At 39.9% G+C, this 14,840-nt stretch overlaps 1 protein-coding gene across 17 annotated transcripts in view; it reads right to left on the bottom strand.

Moving 5' to 3' along the window:
• The window catches only part of PAQR3 (progestin and adipoQ receptor family member 3), a 55,645-nt gene extending 53,634 nt beyond the window's left edge, over positions 1-2,011 (bottom strand). For 13 of the 17 annotated variants that reach the window (XR_009211643.1, XR_009211644.1, XR_009211623.1 and 10 more), the window contains exon 1: positions 1,616-1,984. Coding sequence is in view for 10 of the 17 variants with exons in the window: in XM_058433547.1 (XP_058289530.1) it covers positions 1,616-1,800 (185 nt within the window). In the remaining 7 variants the exon portion in view is untranslated. Of the gene's footprint in view, positions 1-1,615 lie in introns of all 17 variants that reach the window. The other 4 variants (XM_058433542.1, XM_032149203.2, XM_032149217.3 and 1 more) reach the window with 2 other exon arrangements.
• Between the last annotated feature and the right edge of the window lie 12,829 nt (positions 2,012-14,840).

The raw sequence follows: 14,840 nt of genomic DNA, 5'->3' as shown, positions 1-14,840 counted from the left end.
TTATTGAAGTTAACAGGAGTCCAGCACCACATCTTCATATTCTGTTCAGTTTTAAAATCAATAATCATCTTCATTATCATCATCTGTTCAGCTTCAAAACCATTGGTGATGACAACAATCACAATTTATTGAGGGCTTATTAGGTTCCAGGCCATGTATAGCATTTCACACAGAATCTCACTGAATCCTTTTTTTACCTCTGGAAGCAGATACTGTGATTACCCTCGTTTTTACACGTGGGTATAATGAGGCTCAGTGAGGTTACATTTTGCTCCAGGTCTCAGAGCTGTTAAGTGGCAGATTTGGATACTAAAGTCTTTGACTCAATAGCTCAAGAGCTAATGCTCTATACTCAATTTTCCACTCCATGAGATTTGGACCCTAACATCAGAACGCAGAAGACCACTGCTAGTTGAGTAGAAAATATTTAAGGCAATTCACTGCTTGCCCTATTCTTGCGGAACTCCAGATCCACAGCAGAACTCAGCTGTGTAATAATTTACTCATGCACAGGAGGCATTGGGGAGGAAAACGGTAATTACGCTTCAAGTTGTGAATCCTAAGGGCCATCCATTCAAGCCAAGTAGGGATGGGCAGTGATGTCACCTTGTGACCATGAGTCACAGAAACACTTTCACGGCAGGACAAAAGGAAAGAAGGGCAGGAAAAGACAATGCTGGAAAAATCAAGAATCAGACATGTGGTTGCCGCTTGAGCAATTCAACAGCCCACATTCTGGCACTAGGGTTTGCCACTACAAACAGAGACCTGGAGCTAACCAACATCTGTATCTTAATTCTCCTGAAGCAGAGGTCCTGTATTTTAGTACAGGTAGTAAGTTTGGACAGTTACTCCAAGAACTAGAATCGTTATTTTTCAGTTTTGTTTTTTTAAACACGGGTTTTCAAGGGACTGTGGTTTTAAAGGTTTAAAATGATAAAGAAATTTCTTCCTTAGGGATGCTTCTGTAGTGCTCTAGTGGAGACTGGGTGCCCGTTATGAGCTCTCTTTACCACAGTACTTTTCCTACACAGCATTTTTTTCACAATGGTTATTATATAATTGCGTAATTATCTCTTTAATGTCTGTTACCCAGGCTACACCTTAGTAGCTTCATGAAAACAAGGGCCATGTTTGCTTTTTTTTCTACATGGGCTCCATAAGTATTTGCTAAATGAATAAATCTCGGGTGTATATGTTAACTTGTTTCCTATTATACAGGCATTTATCTGGCCCAAAGCTACTGAATTCCCACAGGGTCGCTCTAAAAAGAAAGGTATACACCGGGCAAATATGGCTCAGCCCATTCCAACACATATCTCAATGAGCCGAACAAACCGAATAAAGGATGTAAAAGCCCTTTGTAAAGAGCAAAGCGCCATAGGAGAGTTGTAATTATGATCACTGTTACTATCATAATTATTCTGTGGATCAAGTACCCCGGCCAGGTAAGGGGAGATAACGGGGGAGGAGAGGCGGCAAAAAGGGATGAAAAGGATGGGGCGGCGAGGAAATGATGGGCAAGTACAAAGGCGGGGAAAGCAGAAGGGGGACCAGACAAAAAGGGTGTAGGTGAGAGAAGGGGGCACTCCAGGCGGAGGCAGCCAGACCGTACCTTTTGATACACAGCCTGGACGGCAGGTAGGCCCGGTAGCCGTCGGTGATGTACGGGTTGTCCTTGAGAGACACAGGGATCTGCTCGTAGGTGTACAGGCGGATGCCACGGGGCACCAGGACCGGCCAGTACTGGTAGCTGCCCAGCTCGATGTAATGCGCGCTCTTCAGCAGCTTCTGATGCATCGTTCCCGGCCGCCGCCGCTCCCCGGCTCGGGAGCTCCCCTAGGTCCCGCCTCCCCGGGGAGGGGGCTTCGCCGCTGGCGCCCCCGCCCCGGAGCCCGCGGACGCTGCGCGAGGTCCTACCGCGCCGCCGCTGCCCAGGGCCCGGCTCTGCGCTCACACCGGCCACTGCAGCCAGCGCCTCGGCGGACCCGGCAGCGTCGCAGCCTCCTCTGACGTCAGCGCGCCGCGGCGTCCCCGCCCCTCAGCCCTAGCTGGGAGGGGCAGGGTGCTGCGGCGCGCCCGGGTGTGCTCCAGCGTTCACTGGCGGCGGCCCGGGCGCCCTGGCGCTCGGGGGTCTCTCGCGCTGTATTTTGGCGGCGCCCGGAGTCTTCGTTTGCATGTGAGAAAAGCCGAAAGCACAGAGCTACAGGTGAATACAAGTGGATTTTTTTTCTTTTCCTGTTTTTTTATTAGAAGTAATAGCTGCTGCATTTTGAAAAATCAAGAGGAAAAGAGTTAACAGGAAGAAAAGTTCGAGGTAATTACCGTTTAGTTTATGCTTGGAATTACACACACTTAGTGTCAGAAGGGACTTTGAGGATTTCTAAGCTGGAGTCAGCTCTTAGCACGATAGTTGGAGAGGAAACCTGATGCATATGGTACATACACCAGCATCGAGCACATCCTGAGCCGCAAAGGAAAGCCCCCGCGCATTCAAAACTCCGACCCCGTTCTGCGTTATGTTCTCTAATCGCAGTAGAATTAAACTAGAGTAACAAGAAAACTAAAAATCTCCACGCCTGGAATCGGAGCAATACACCAAATATTTCAAGGGCTGATGAAAGAAATCACAATGGAAATGAGAATATCTACTTAACTGAATAATAAAGATAGAACATATTAAAAAATCCTGTGGAGTGCGGCTATAGTAGCGTTTAGAGGAAATGTTACAGCTTTGTTTCTGGCTATGTGCTGTGATGCAAGTGTTTACTTATAATGGCAACAGGGCAAAACATCAGTTTGAGTACCGTATGTGTATAATAGAACCCTTAGTCCATTATTTGGCATTGTAAGGGCAAGAAAAATATCTTGTCCTCACTTAAGGTTCACAGCTGACATTCCTATGAAAAAAATTAAGAGAAGCCAGGCACAGGTGGCTCATGCCTGTAATCCCAACATTTTGGAAGGCCGAGGCAGGCGGATCGCTTGTGCCCAGGAGTTTGAGACCAGCCTGGGTAACATAGTGAGACGCTGTCGCTACAAAAAACACCAAACAAACAATGAAAAACCAAAAATGAGTTGGGTGTGGTGGTGGGCGCCTGTAGTCCCAGCTATTCTGGGCTGAAGTGAGAGGATTGCTTGAGCCTGGGAGGTCGAGGCTGCAGTGAGCCATGTTTGTGCCACTGCACTGCAGTCTGGGTAACAAAGCGAGACTTTGTCTCAAAAAATAAATAATAAAAATTAACAAGAAAAGGCATAATAAATTTATTTAACAAAGTTTTATGTGACAGGAGTCTTCAGAAATGAAGACACAAAGACCCAGGAAAAAATGGGCTTTTTATGCTAAGTCTGATGAGAGGAGTGGATAGTTGTGGAGAAACGTGATTGAAAAGGGTCATCATCTAATGATAATAAACTGAGGGGGGAACCTAGCAAGGCCAGTTCATTCAAATTCTTGGCCTCAGAGTATGGGGCAGGAACTCTAGAATGAGGGTTTTATGACCTAGTTTCAGGTGAGGTAAGTCAGAATTCCTTTGTGACCACGGAAAGGCAAGGACAGTCAGAAAGTAACCTTACTAGAATTTTTTTTTTTTTTTTTTTTTTTTTTTTGTGGGGGGAAGACAGAGTCTCACTCTGAAGCCCAGGCTGGAGTGCAGTGGCGTGATCTCGGGTCACGCAATCTCCACCTCACGGGTGCAAGCGATTCTCCTGCCTCATCCTCCCAAGTAGCTGGGACTACAGGCGCCCACCACCATGCCTGGCTAATTTTTGTACTTTTTGTAGAGATGGGGTTTCACCATGTTGGACAGGCTGCCCTTGAACTCCTGACCTCAAACAATCTGACTGCCTCGGCCTCCCAAAGTGCTGAGATTACAGGCGTGAGCCACCCACGCCTGGCCCCTTACTAGGTTTTATGGCTTGCTTCAGGGAGAGAAATTCTAGGTTGTAAGACCCACTTGGGAAGAACAGGAAAAGAAAGGAGGACGGAAAGAAGTTCAGAGAGACCTTAGTTCTGAGATCTTCCCACTCTCCTTTAAAGTACTCAGCATGTCAAAGCACCAAACTTTGGGGTGTGGTGTTCTGAACCCTGACAACATACAATAGTCATTCATAATACCTATTATTATTATGCTAGTAATATTGGTTGATTTTTGAGAAGCAGTATGGCTTAGTGATTAAGATCTTGGACTTTGAAGCCATTTACTTAAGTTCAAATTTCTGTTCAATCATTTACTAACTATTAATACATGTCCTAGTGCAGGTAACTTAACCTCTCTGAGCCTCAGTTTTCTTATTGGTAGAATAAGACTAATAACAGTACTTTGTGTTGTTGAGGATTAAATGACTAAATCCATGTAAAATCTTAGAAAAGTACCAGACATACTGTTAGCACTCAACAAATGTGAGCTATATAGAGAGTTCAAGGAAAAATAATCAATAAAACTGGAAAGGTAAATTGAGATATATCTTAAGTGGACTTAAATGTCCTATGAAGGAAGTGAGACTTATTTTTTAAGTCATGGAGCTAAAAATAATGTTTGAGAACTTACTACATGCTCAGTACATTGTCTCTGCTGAAGGTTACTGTGTATAGAAGTTCTCATTTCCTAGTGTAGGACGTTCATGCCTGAGAATGCCTGCCAGCCACTCCTACAGACCTCTTATAGGAGGTTCCTTCTGCATGTATTTCTTGCTGGTACCATATGATACTACCTTGAGGCTATTGCTGACCCAAAAGTAGATCAGTATTCCATGTCATGCGATGGCACAAATGTCCATTCAAGAACAATGGTAATTAGTTGGATCAATCAGTTACTTCCTTAGGAATTTGACCTGGAGATGTGGGAAGAGAATCTGTAGCCTGTTATTTGAAACAAAGTAGAAAGATGCCCAGAGATTATCAGACACAGAGAAAGTAACTGAGTTATGATAATGATGGGACACTAGAGTAAAGAACTAAAAATGGCACTTTGGGAGGCCGAGGCAGGCAGATCACGAGGTGAGGAGATCGAGACCATCCTGTCTAACACAGTGAAACCCTGTCTCTACTAAAAATACAAAAAATTAGCCAAAGCGTGGTGGTGGGTGCCTTTAGTCCCAGCTACTTGGAAGGATGAGGCAGGAGAATGGCGTGAATCTGGGAGGTGGAGCTGGCAGTGAGCCGAGATTGTGCCACTGCACTCCAGCCTGGGTGACAGTGAGACTCCGTCTCAAAAAAAAAAAAAAAAAAAAAGAAAAGAAAAAAAACTTAAAATGGGAACTGCTTTGGTCGTCAGCAGTGTACCCATGAAACCTTTTGCAAAATGACTTCTGGATTTATTTCAACAATTGATGGCCTTTTTCAGTTCTCCCTAGTCCATTTACATGATTTAACTTTTCAGTTATGCACTCTAACAACAAGCACTAAAAAAACACTTATGAAATGCATGAACAAATATGAAAAGGTAGATATAGAACAATCCATGCCTGAGTTCTAGAGTGAGAAAGAGATCTATAGGTAAAAAAACAAAATAATAGAAATAGAGCTCTTCCATTCAAGTCTGTAAGACAATGAAAGCAGGAGCAACACTGCTTTGGGACACCTCTAACAGAGGGTGACATAAAGGTGAGAGGGCACATTTCCCCACAGATAACAATGACATTGTGGCACTTTGAGGGCTCTGGCTGTTTAGTCATGGTGCTTAACAGAGATCTTCAGCAGCATGTCTGGTGGAAAAATAAAACTTGTTGATGCACTTGGTGAGGCACCAGCACCTGTGATAGGTGGGGATCAACAGCATCCAGCAGGAGACCTTGGTGCCTCTTGAAGTGGCAGGTTGGGGAACTGAACTGTCCAGTCAAAAATAATGGGAAAATGGCAGCACCCTATCATGAACACCTGCGAGACAAATCCTGGATTTTAGAGATGCTTGAGGTGGTGTGGATGGGAACGGGATGCAGTTCTCAAGGAGCTGAAGTCCTGAATTTCCAAGTGGGAGCAGGAGCCTGGGGACAGGAGACATGGGGGCTGAATGGGGCCTTTGGGGTAAGACAGATCCCCTCCCCTCTCCTCCCGTCCCCTCCCTCCTTCCTTCCCTCCCTCCCTTCCTTCCTTCCTTGCCCTTTCAGCATTTGTTATAATTCAAACAGTGTTGGAGTGAGATTTGCAGGTATTGGGATGTCCACAACACAGAACTTTACATTTACTGAATTCTGACAATGTGCCACACATTTTCCTATATGCTAACAGAGATAAATAAGACAAATTTTAGACAACAACCTTTACAAATTTCAGCAGCACTAACATTTTGATCACTCTACCATTGAACTCTCTTTTCTGGACTTTTGGGACCACCCTCATCTAGACTCTTTTCCTTATCTTTCTGGCTTGTCTATAAAGTCCCAGGGGACTTTATAGCCACTGTTACTCTGACCCTTCCGAGTGTTTTCAGGTTTCCTTCTTCAGTGTTGTAAATTCTATTTTTTCCCTTTACATTTCCATGGCTTCAGTTACTATCCTTTTCAGGTCGGATCTCCTTTCTATGCATCTGGATTTGCATGTACAGCCGGACATAGAAACCTGAAATATTAAAAATGAACTATTATGTTTTCTCCTAAATCTATTTACATCCCTAAATCTCTATTTACTCAGCCTCTTAAGCCAAAAGTCTTGCAGTCATCTCTTCCCTTGGCACAATTTTGTCAGTAAACTCCTTTGCTTCCTTCCCCATCACTGCAACCAGTTCCTTGTCAATAATTTTTGACTCCCCTGCCAAATTAAGCTTGTCTGAAAAAACAAAGAAGCAGTTCATCAATTTAACTATGTCCTCTTTAATTCTACAATCATATTGCTAAAGAAAATGACAGGATGGCATAGATTGGTATTTCTACAAATTGTTTACAATCTCTACAGAACCTTCAACATCATTTGGATATTTTAAATGTTTACTTAATATCGTATGTGCCCATCTCCCCCCTTCCTTAGCAGATCAGCTCTTTCCTATCTCACAGAGAAAATAGAGGTCATAGAATAGGAACTCTCTCAGCTTTCTACTGCTAGCCTTCCACCTGTAAGTTCACTCACAATTAAAGCCCATTCTTTGTTTCCTTTCCTCTGTCTCAATAGAAATGACTACTTTAACACCTCCTATTTATGGTCAACCCTGCTACCTATTTTCTGGATCATGCTCCCCTTAGTTTCCTAATGGACCTTGCTCTGTCAATTATCCTTCTCTCAGATATATCTCCAACCTTTCCTTCTCTATTTTTTTTCCCCTTTGGTTCTTAAACATGTTGCAAACAAGCATTTTTCAGTAAACAGACTATAGAATGAGAGAAAATATTTGCAAACTATTTTGCAAATAGTTGGCAAAAAAAACCTGTAATTTTTTTTAACATCTCAACTTTTATTATAGATGAAAGGGTACCTGTGAAGGTTTCTTACATGAGTAAACTGCATGACACTGAGGCTTCAGGCCATCCAGGCAATAAGCCCAACAGGTGGTTCTTTGGCCCACGCCCCCCTCTCTCCCTCCCTGATCTAGTGATCCCCAGTGTCTCTTTTTCCCATTTTTACAATCACGTGGATTCAATGTTGAGCTCCCACTTGTGAGAACACGTGGTATTTGGTTTTCTGTTCTTGTGTTAGGTCAGGTCGCTTAGTATAATGATCTCCAGCTCCATCCATGTTCCTGCAAAGCACTGAAAGAACGATTTTGTTCTTTTTTTGGCTGCTCAGTATTCTGTGGTATATATGTACCACATTTTCTTTAATCCATTGTTGATGGGTATTTAGGTTGATTTCATGTCCTTGCTATTGTGAATAGTGCTGCAATGAACATACAGGTGCATGTGTCTTTATGACGGAATGAGTTATTTTCCTTTGAGTATATACCCAGTAGTGGGATTGCTGGGTCAGACGGTAGTTCTATTTTAGGTTTCTTGAGAAATCTCCAAACCACTTTCCACAGTGGCTGAACTAGTTTACATTCCCACCAACAATATATAAGCATTCCCATTTCTCCACAGTCTCACTGTATTAGTCTGTTTTCACACTGCTATAAAGATACTACCTGAGACTGGGTAATGTATAAAGGAAGGAGGTTTAATTGACTCACAGTTCCACATGGCTGCGAAGGCCTCGGGAAATTTACAATCATGGCGGAAGGCAAAGGAAAAGCAAGCACTTTCTTACATGGCAGTAGGAGAGAGAGAGCACGCAGGGGAAACTGCCACTTTTAAGGTATCAGATCTTCTGAGAACTCCCTCCCTATCATGAGAACAGCAAGGAAGAACTGCCTCCATGATCCAGTCACCTCCCACGGGGTCCTTCCCTTGACATGAGGAGATTACAGTTTGAGATGAGATTTGGGTGGGGACACAGAGCCAAACCATATCGCTCACCCTCTATTGTTTTTTGACTTTTAAATAATCGCCACCATTCTGACTGGTATGAGATGATATCTCTTGTGGTTTTGATTTGCATTTCTCTGATGAGTACTGATGTTGAGCATTTTTTCATATGTTTTTTGGCCACTTGTATGTCGTCTTTTGAGAAGTGTCTGTTCATGTCCTTTGCCCATTTTTTAATTGGATTGTTTGGTTTTTGCTTGTTTACTTTTTTAAAGTTCCTTGTAGATTCTAGATATTAGTCTTAGTCAGATACGTAGTTTGCAAATATTTTCTCCCATTCTGTAGTCTGTTTATCTGTTGGTAATTTATTTTGCTGTGCAGAAGTTCTCTAATTAAATCCCACTTGTCAGTTTTTGTTTTTGTCACAATTAACATAAATTCTTTGCCAAAGCCTATGTTGAGAAGGGTATTTCCTAGGTTTTCTTCCAGGCTTTTTATAGTTTGAGGTCATACATTTAAATCTTTAATCTATCTTGAGTCAATTTTCATACATGGTGAAAGGTAGGGGTCCAGTTTTATCTTCTGCATATGGCTAGCCACTTATCCCAGCACAATTCCCCATTGCTTGTTTTTGTTGATTTTTGTCTAAGATCAGATGGTTGTTGGTATGTGGGCTTATTTCTGGGTTCTCTATTCTGTTCACTGTTGTATGTGTCTGTTTTTATACCATTACCATGTTGTTTTGATTATTGTAGCCTTGTAGTATAGTTTGAAGTCAGATAGTGGGATGTCTCTGAATATGTTCTTTTTGTTAGGATTGCTTTGGCTATTCAGGCTCTTTTTTGGTTCCAAATGAATTTTAGAATAGCTTTTTCTAAATCTGTGAAAAATGACACTGGTATTTTGATAGGAATGGAATTGAATCTGTAAATTGCTTTGGGTAGTATGGCCATTTTAACTATATTGATTTTTCCAAGCCATGAGCATGCAATATTTTATATTTCTGTGTTGTCTCTGATTTATTTGAGCAGCGTTTTGTAGTTCTCATTATAGAGATCTTTCACTTCCTTTATTAGATGGATTCTTAGGTATTTCATTTTCTTTGTGTCTATAGTAAATGGGATTGTGTTCTTAATTTGGTTCTCAGCTAGAACATTGTTGATGTAGAAAAATGCTACTGATTTTTGTACTTTGATTTTGTATCCTGAAACTTTACTCAATTTGTTTATCAGTTCCAGGAGCCTTTGGCAGAATCTTTAGGGTTTTCTAGGTGTAGAATCATATTTTCAGCAAAGGGATAGTTTGACTTCTTCTTTTCCTGTTTGAATGCCTTTTATTTCTTTCTCTTGTCTGATTTCCCTGGCTAGGACTTCCAGTAGTATATCGAATAGGAATGGTGAGAGTAGGCATCCTCGCCTTGTTTCACTTCTCAATGGTAATGGTTCCAGTTTTTGGACTGTTCAGTATGATGTTGGCTGTAGGTTTATTATAGATAGCTCTTATTATTGGATGTATGTTCCTTCAATGCCTAATCTGTTGAGGGTTTCTACTATGAAGGGATGCTGGATTTTATTGAAGGCTTTTCCTGCATCTATTGAGATGATCTTATGGTTTTCATTTTTTATTCTGTTTATCACATTTATTGATGTATGTTAAACCAACCTTGCATATCAGAAATAAAGCCTACTTGATCATAGTGAATTAACTTTTTAATGTGCTGCATTTGATTCAGTTTGCTAGTATTTTGTTGAGGATTTTTACATCTGGGTTCATCAGGGATATTGGCCTGAAGTTTTCATTTTTTGTTGTGTCTGCCACATTTTGGTATTAGTATGATGCTAGCTTTGTAGAATGAGTTAGAGAGAAGCTCCTCCTCCTTGATTTAAAAAAAAAATGGTTTCAGTAGGATTGGTTTCAGTTCTTCCTTATATGTCTGGTAGAATTCAGCTGTGAATCCATGTAGTCAGAGCTCTGTTTGGTTTGTAGGTTTTTAATTACAGATTCAATTTACAAACTTGTTATTGGTCTGTTCAGGTTTTCACTTTCTTCCTAATTCAGTCTTCGGCATTGTGTGTTTCTAGGAATTTATCCATTTCCACTTGATTTTGTACTTTGTGTGCATAGAAGTGTTCATAACAGTCTCTGAGAATCTTTTGTATTTCTGTGGGATCAGCTGTAATGCCATCTTTGTCATTTCTGATCGTTCTGATGTGGATTTTCTCTTTTTTTTCTTTTTTAATCTGGCTAACAATCTATCAGTCTTGTTTATTATTTCTAAGAACCAACTCTTGGTTTCATTGATCTTTTATATGGACTTTTGGGTCTCAGTTTTATTCACTTCTCTGATTTTAGTTGTGAGAAAACCTCTCTCTCTCTTTTTTTTTTTTGTATGTTATTCTAAAACTGTAGATTTCTCTCCTTCCATTCTCAGCCATATTTCTAGAAACAGTCTACGTTTATTGTCTCCATTTCTAACTTTCCTTTTGTTCGTTATCTCATGGCAATCTGACTTCTTAACCCTCTCTCTCCCCTGGCCTCTATGAAAACTGTAGCATTGAATTTGCCACACTGCATGGGAACTGCCTGCTTTCTTACAGGTGTTTACTACAAGATTTAATGTCTTTTAAGGAGTATTTATTCTATTTGTAGTACCAGTGCTTTAGGTGTGATATCTATCTGTCTGTCTGTCTGTCTATCTATCTATCTATTTATTTTATTTATTTTATTTTTTGAGATAGTGTCTCTGTTGCCCAGGCTGGAATGCAGTGGTGCAAACATGGCTCACTACAGCCTCAACCTCCTGGCCTCAAGCGATCCTCCTACCTCTGCTTCCTGAGTAACTTTGGACACAGGCATGGCCAGCATGCCTGGCTAACTTTTTTTTTGTATTTTTGTCTTATTTTTATTTCAGAGTTCCCCTCAAAAAATAACCTACTTTGTATTTTTTATTTTTTTTGTAGAGACACGGTTTCCCTATGTTGCCCAGGCTGGTCTTGAACTCCTGGTCTCAAGTAATCCTCCTGCCTTGGCCTCCCAAAATGCTGGGATTACAGGTATGAGCCACCATGCTTGACTTCTTTTGTTAAATTAAACTTTTTATTTCGAGGTCATTGTAGACTCATATACAATTTTAGGAAATGACAGAGATCCCTTGTACCCTTTACTCAGTTTCCTCCAATAATAGCATCTTGAAAAGCTATAGCACAATATTACAACCATGATATTGACACTGATAACAGTCAAGGTACAGTATCATTCACCACAAAGATCCATTACCACAAAGATCCCTTACGTTGTGGATTCAGACACACATACTTTCTCCTGCCCATCCATTCCTTAACCCCTGATACCACTAATTTGTTCATTTCTATGATTATTTTGTTTTGATAATGTTATATAAATGAAATCATACAGTATGTAACCTTTTGGGATTGGATATATCACAGTTTGTTCAGTCGTTTACCTGTTGAAGGACATCTGGGTTGTTTCCAGATTTGGGTTATTATACAGGTTTTTGTGAAAATCAAATTTTTCTTATCTCTGGGATAAATTCCCCAAAGTGCAATTGCTGGGTCATGGTCAGATGGTAGTTTCATGCTTGGGTTTATGATAAATACCAAACAGTTTTACAATAAATTTTCCCAAGAAGTGAACAAATAATGTTATACCAAAATCTTTAGAATGAAGATTGGGCTTGAATAAATGTATTTTTACCATCTGCACAGACAATCCTACTAACTACAAAAATGACATTCTAAATATTCTGAAACATAATACAAAGCAGAAATCAATAAAGCTTAAATGTGAGGGATAAGCTTATTCATTACTCTAGGAGTCAGGGTTTTTTAGCCTAAAATGTATTTATAGCAATAGTGAAGTCTGATTCACCAGAAATGATGTACAGACATTACACTATAATATTTAATCTCCAAATGGCTACACTTTGAAAATTAGATCTAAAACCCCCACAAATGATAAACATAGCTTGATAATCAGTAATGTATATTAAATAAGAAACCACATGCTCTTTAAAGATGTTTTCCTGTTTTTATGGTGGTCCAGTACAGTGTTCGATTTTAGGGTGCGCCATCAGGGTCCTTGCCTTGGGTTACATCATCTGATCCCAATGCCAAGCCCGTCTTTTCATTTGAAACTCACAGCCAGCACTTACAATAATGGTCTTCGTGTATCATAGAAGGAACGTGTGCTAGACCCAGATGGACGTGAGGCTGAATCTGAACAATATAATTTACTGGCAAGTTATAGAATTTGTCTTCGCCTTGATTTTCTCATCTATTAGATGAGGATAAGTCTAAACAACCTAAATAACTTGACAGAGCTTAAAGTCACACGAAATAACATATACAAAGTACCTGGCATTGAAAAAGCATCAATAATATTCAATTCCCTTCTCCTATGGCATTTTAAATTTTCCGAGGAATAAATTCCAAGATTTATTTATAAATGTTGCCCAAATTTGTAGTGGGTTGTTACAGATCATTCTTATCCAGGAGATTTGAACGTGTAAGTTTAACAACCCAATCATATCCAAGGAAATATTCAAAGGCAGTTGATGCAGTTTCCACAGGGCCTTCTTAAAATTAGAGATAGATATTAAAGAAAAAAAAATCTATGCCTCATTGAAAAAGTTTACATTTTGGGATACAAACCCTATCTTGTTATTACTTGTTTTCTTATTTTTTTTTGGTATGAATATATATACACTCCAGTTCAAGAAAATGAAGGAATTTTTTCTTAATTTGGGCTGATGTATTTTTATTTTTAATAAATGCTGTCAGAAGCAGGACCACCATTTGCAGAGCCCGGAATTAAACAAACACCATCTTGCAGAATGGTTAAGAACATGCATCAGGAACCACTTATAGTAGAAATCACCTTTTATAACAGACAGGAGTAGTAGCTTGCAATAATCTCATATCTGATTTGAACTTATAAAATTGAGGAAGTTCAGTGGTGGCTTCATCATCTATTTGCTATGTAAAATTTAGGAAGATATGCATAAAGGATGAAAAATGCAAGTTAATGTAATGTTTCATTTTTCAATGGTGTTTTGAATTATTATTGGGAGCCTGTTTGTATCAGAGAAAAGAATGAGAAGAGACATTTATCAAGAATTTAAAGGAGCTACTCTATAGTAAAAGATGATTGGGTACCTCTTCAATAGAATTCTTTAACTTTATTGTGGCAAATTGAGAAATAGGTTGAAATAATGGCATAAAACCAAAAAAATCAAGGTTGGCTCTGCTCTTTGGAGTACCAGGTACCACATGCACCACAAGGCCCTGCCTAACTCAGAAGATCATCTCCATTAGTCCAACGCAGAGGCCTAAATGATTGTTGTGTCTTCAGAAATACCTCACGAAAATGTGTTCAAATTACTTTGGTGATGAGATCAATTAGCATTTGTCATGAAATAAATCACTTACCAGATTAGCTAGTCACTACCTAGATTAGAACCCTGAGAAAATAAAGCACAGGCAGTTTAGTTTTGTTGAGAGTAAGGGGGATTGTGGGAAGTTCCTAGCATGAAGTATTTATAAGGAAGAAGGAAGGAGGAGCTGAAAAAGGAGGTGGGAGACAGGGAAAAGGAAGCAGGAGCATCCTGGAGTCTTAGAGGATCAACTGGCTGTAAACTTTTGAAAGACAGGAAATATGGTGGGTTCACCATTGTATGCAGGTTAAATATCACAGCACCTGAAACATAGTAGATGCACAAAAATATATTTATTGAACGGATGAAAGAACGTATGTTCTAAAATGAGGGCTGGTATCGATTCTGAAAGGGCAGGAAGGAGAGCATTCCAAACTAAATTTACATAACAAAGTTTTCCTGGCCCTGGCCCTGCTGAAGCTTGTAGAGCCATGGGTATGAATATAAGAGGCTGTGGAATTTCCTTCTGTAAGACCTTTTAAAATGGTATAGATTCTCACATATCTGGAAGGGTTCCTATGAAAACCAGGAGAATGATCTGAATAATCTGAATAGGCTCTGGTTCTTTCTTCCTTCGGCTTTTGATTTGTTTTTGTTTTTCAATTTCAAGAGATGCAGTGCAAAATTATGTATTGCCATAATTACTACCATGCAAATAACAGTAATAATTTATTGAGTTTACTGTATGCCAGACAACTTGCTGAGTGTGGAATCTCCACTAATGAATTGTCTCATTTTTGTTAACGCTGAGGATTTTGTCAGGTATTATACAGTCCTCCTGCAGATGGCACTCTTCTCCTGCAGAATTGTCAACCTCTTGTGCTCTGGACTTGAGCCTTACACTGAGATAGGGATGAGAAATTTTAAGGTTAGTACACTATGATTAAAAACAAATTATATATGATTTGAAATTCCTAAATATGAATAATCCAGCCCATTAGAAATTTAAAGAGTTTTTAAAATACAAAACTTAGTAATTAAGTTCACAAAATTTTTCAATGGCTTTGCAGCTTTGTCTTCATCATAACGGAACATAATTTGCTGTTCTATTTTCCTC

Source organism: Hylobates moloch, unplaced genomic scaffold (assembly GCF_009828535.3).
Source record: "Hylobates moloch isolate HMO894 unplaced genomic scaffold, HMol_V3 SCAFFOLD_2, whole genome shotgun sequence".
In the NCBI taxonomy this organism is placed as follows: Eukaryota; Metazoa; Chordata; class Mammalia; order Primates; family Hylobatidae; genus Hylobates; species Hylobates moloch.
This window is presented reverse-complemented; position numbering and strand designations above follow the sequence as displayed.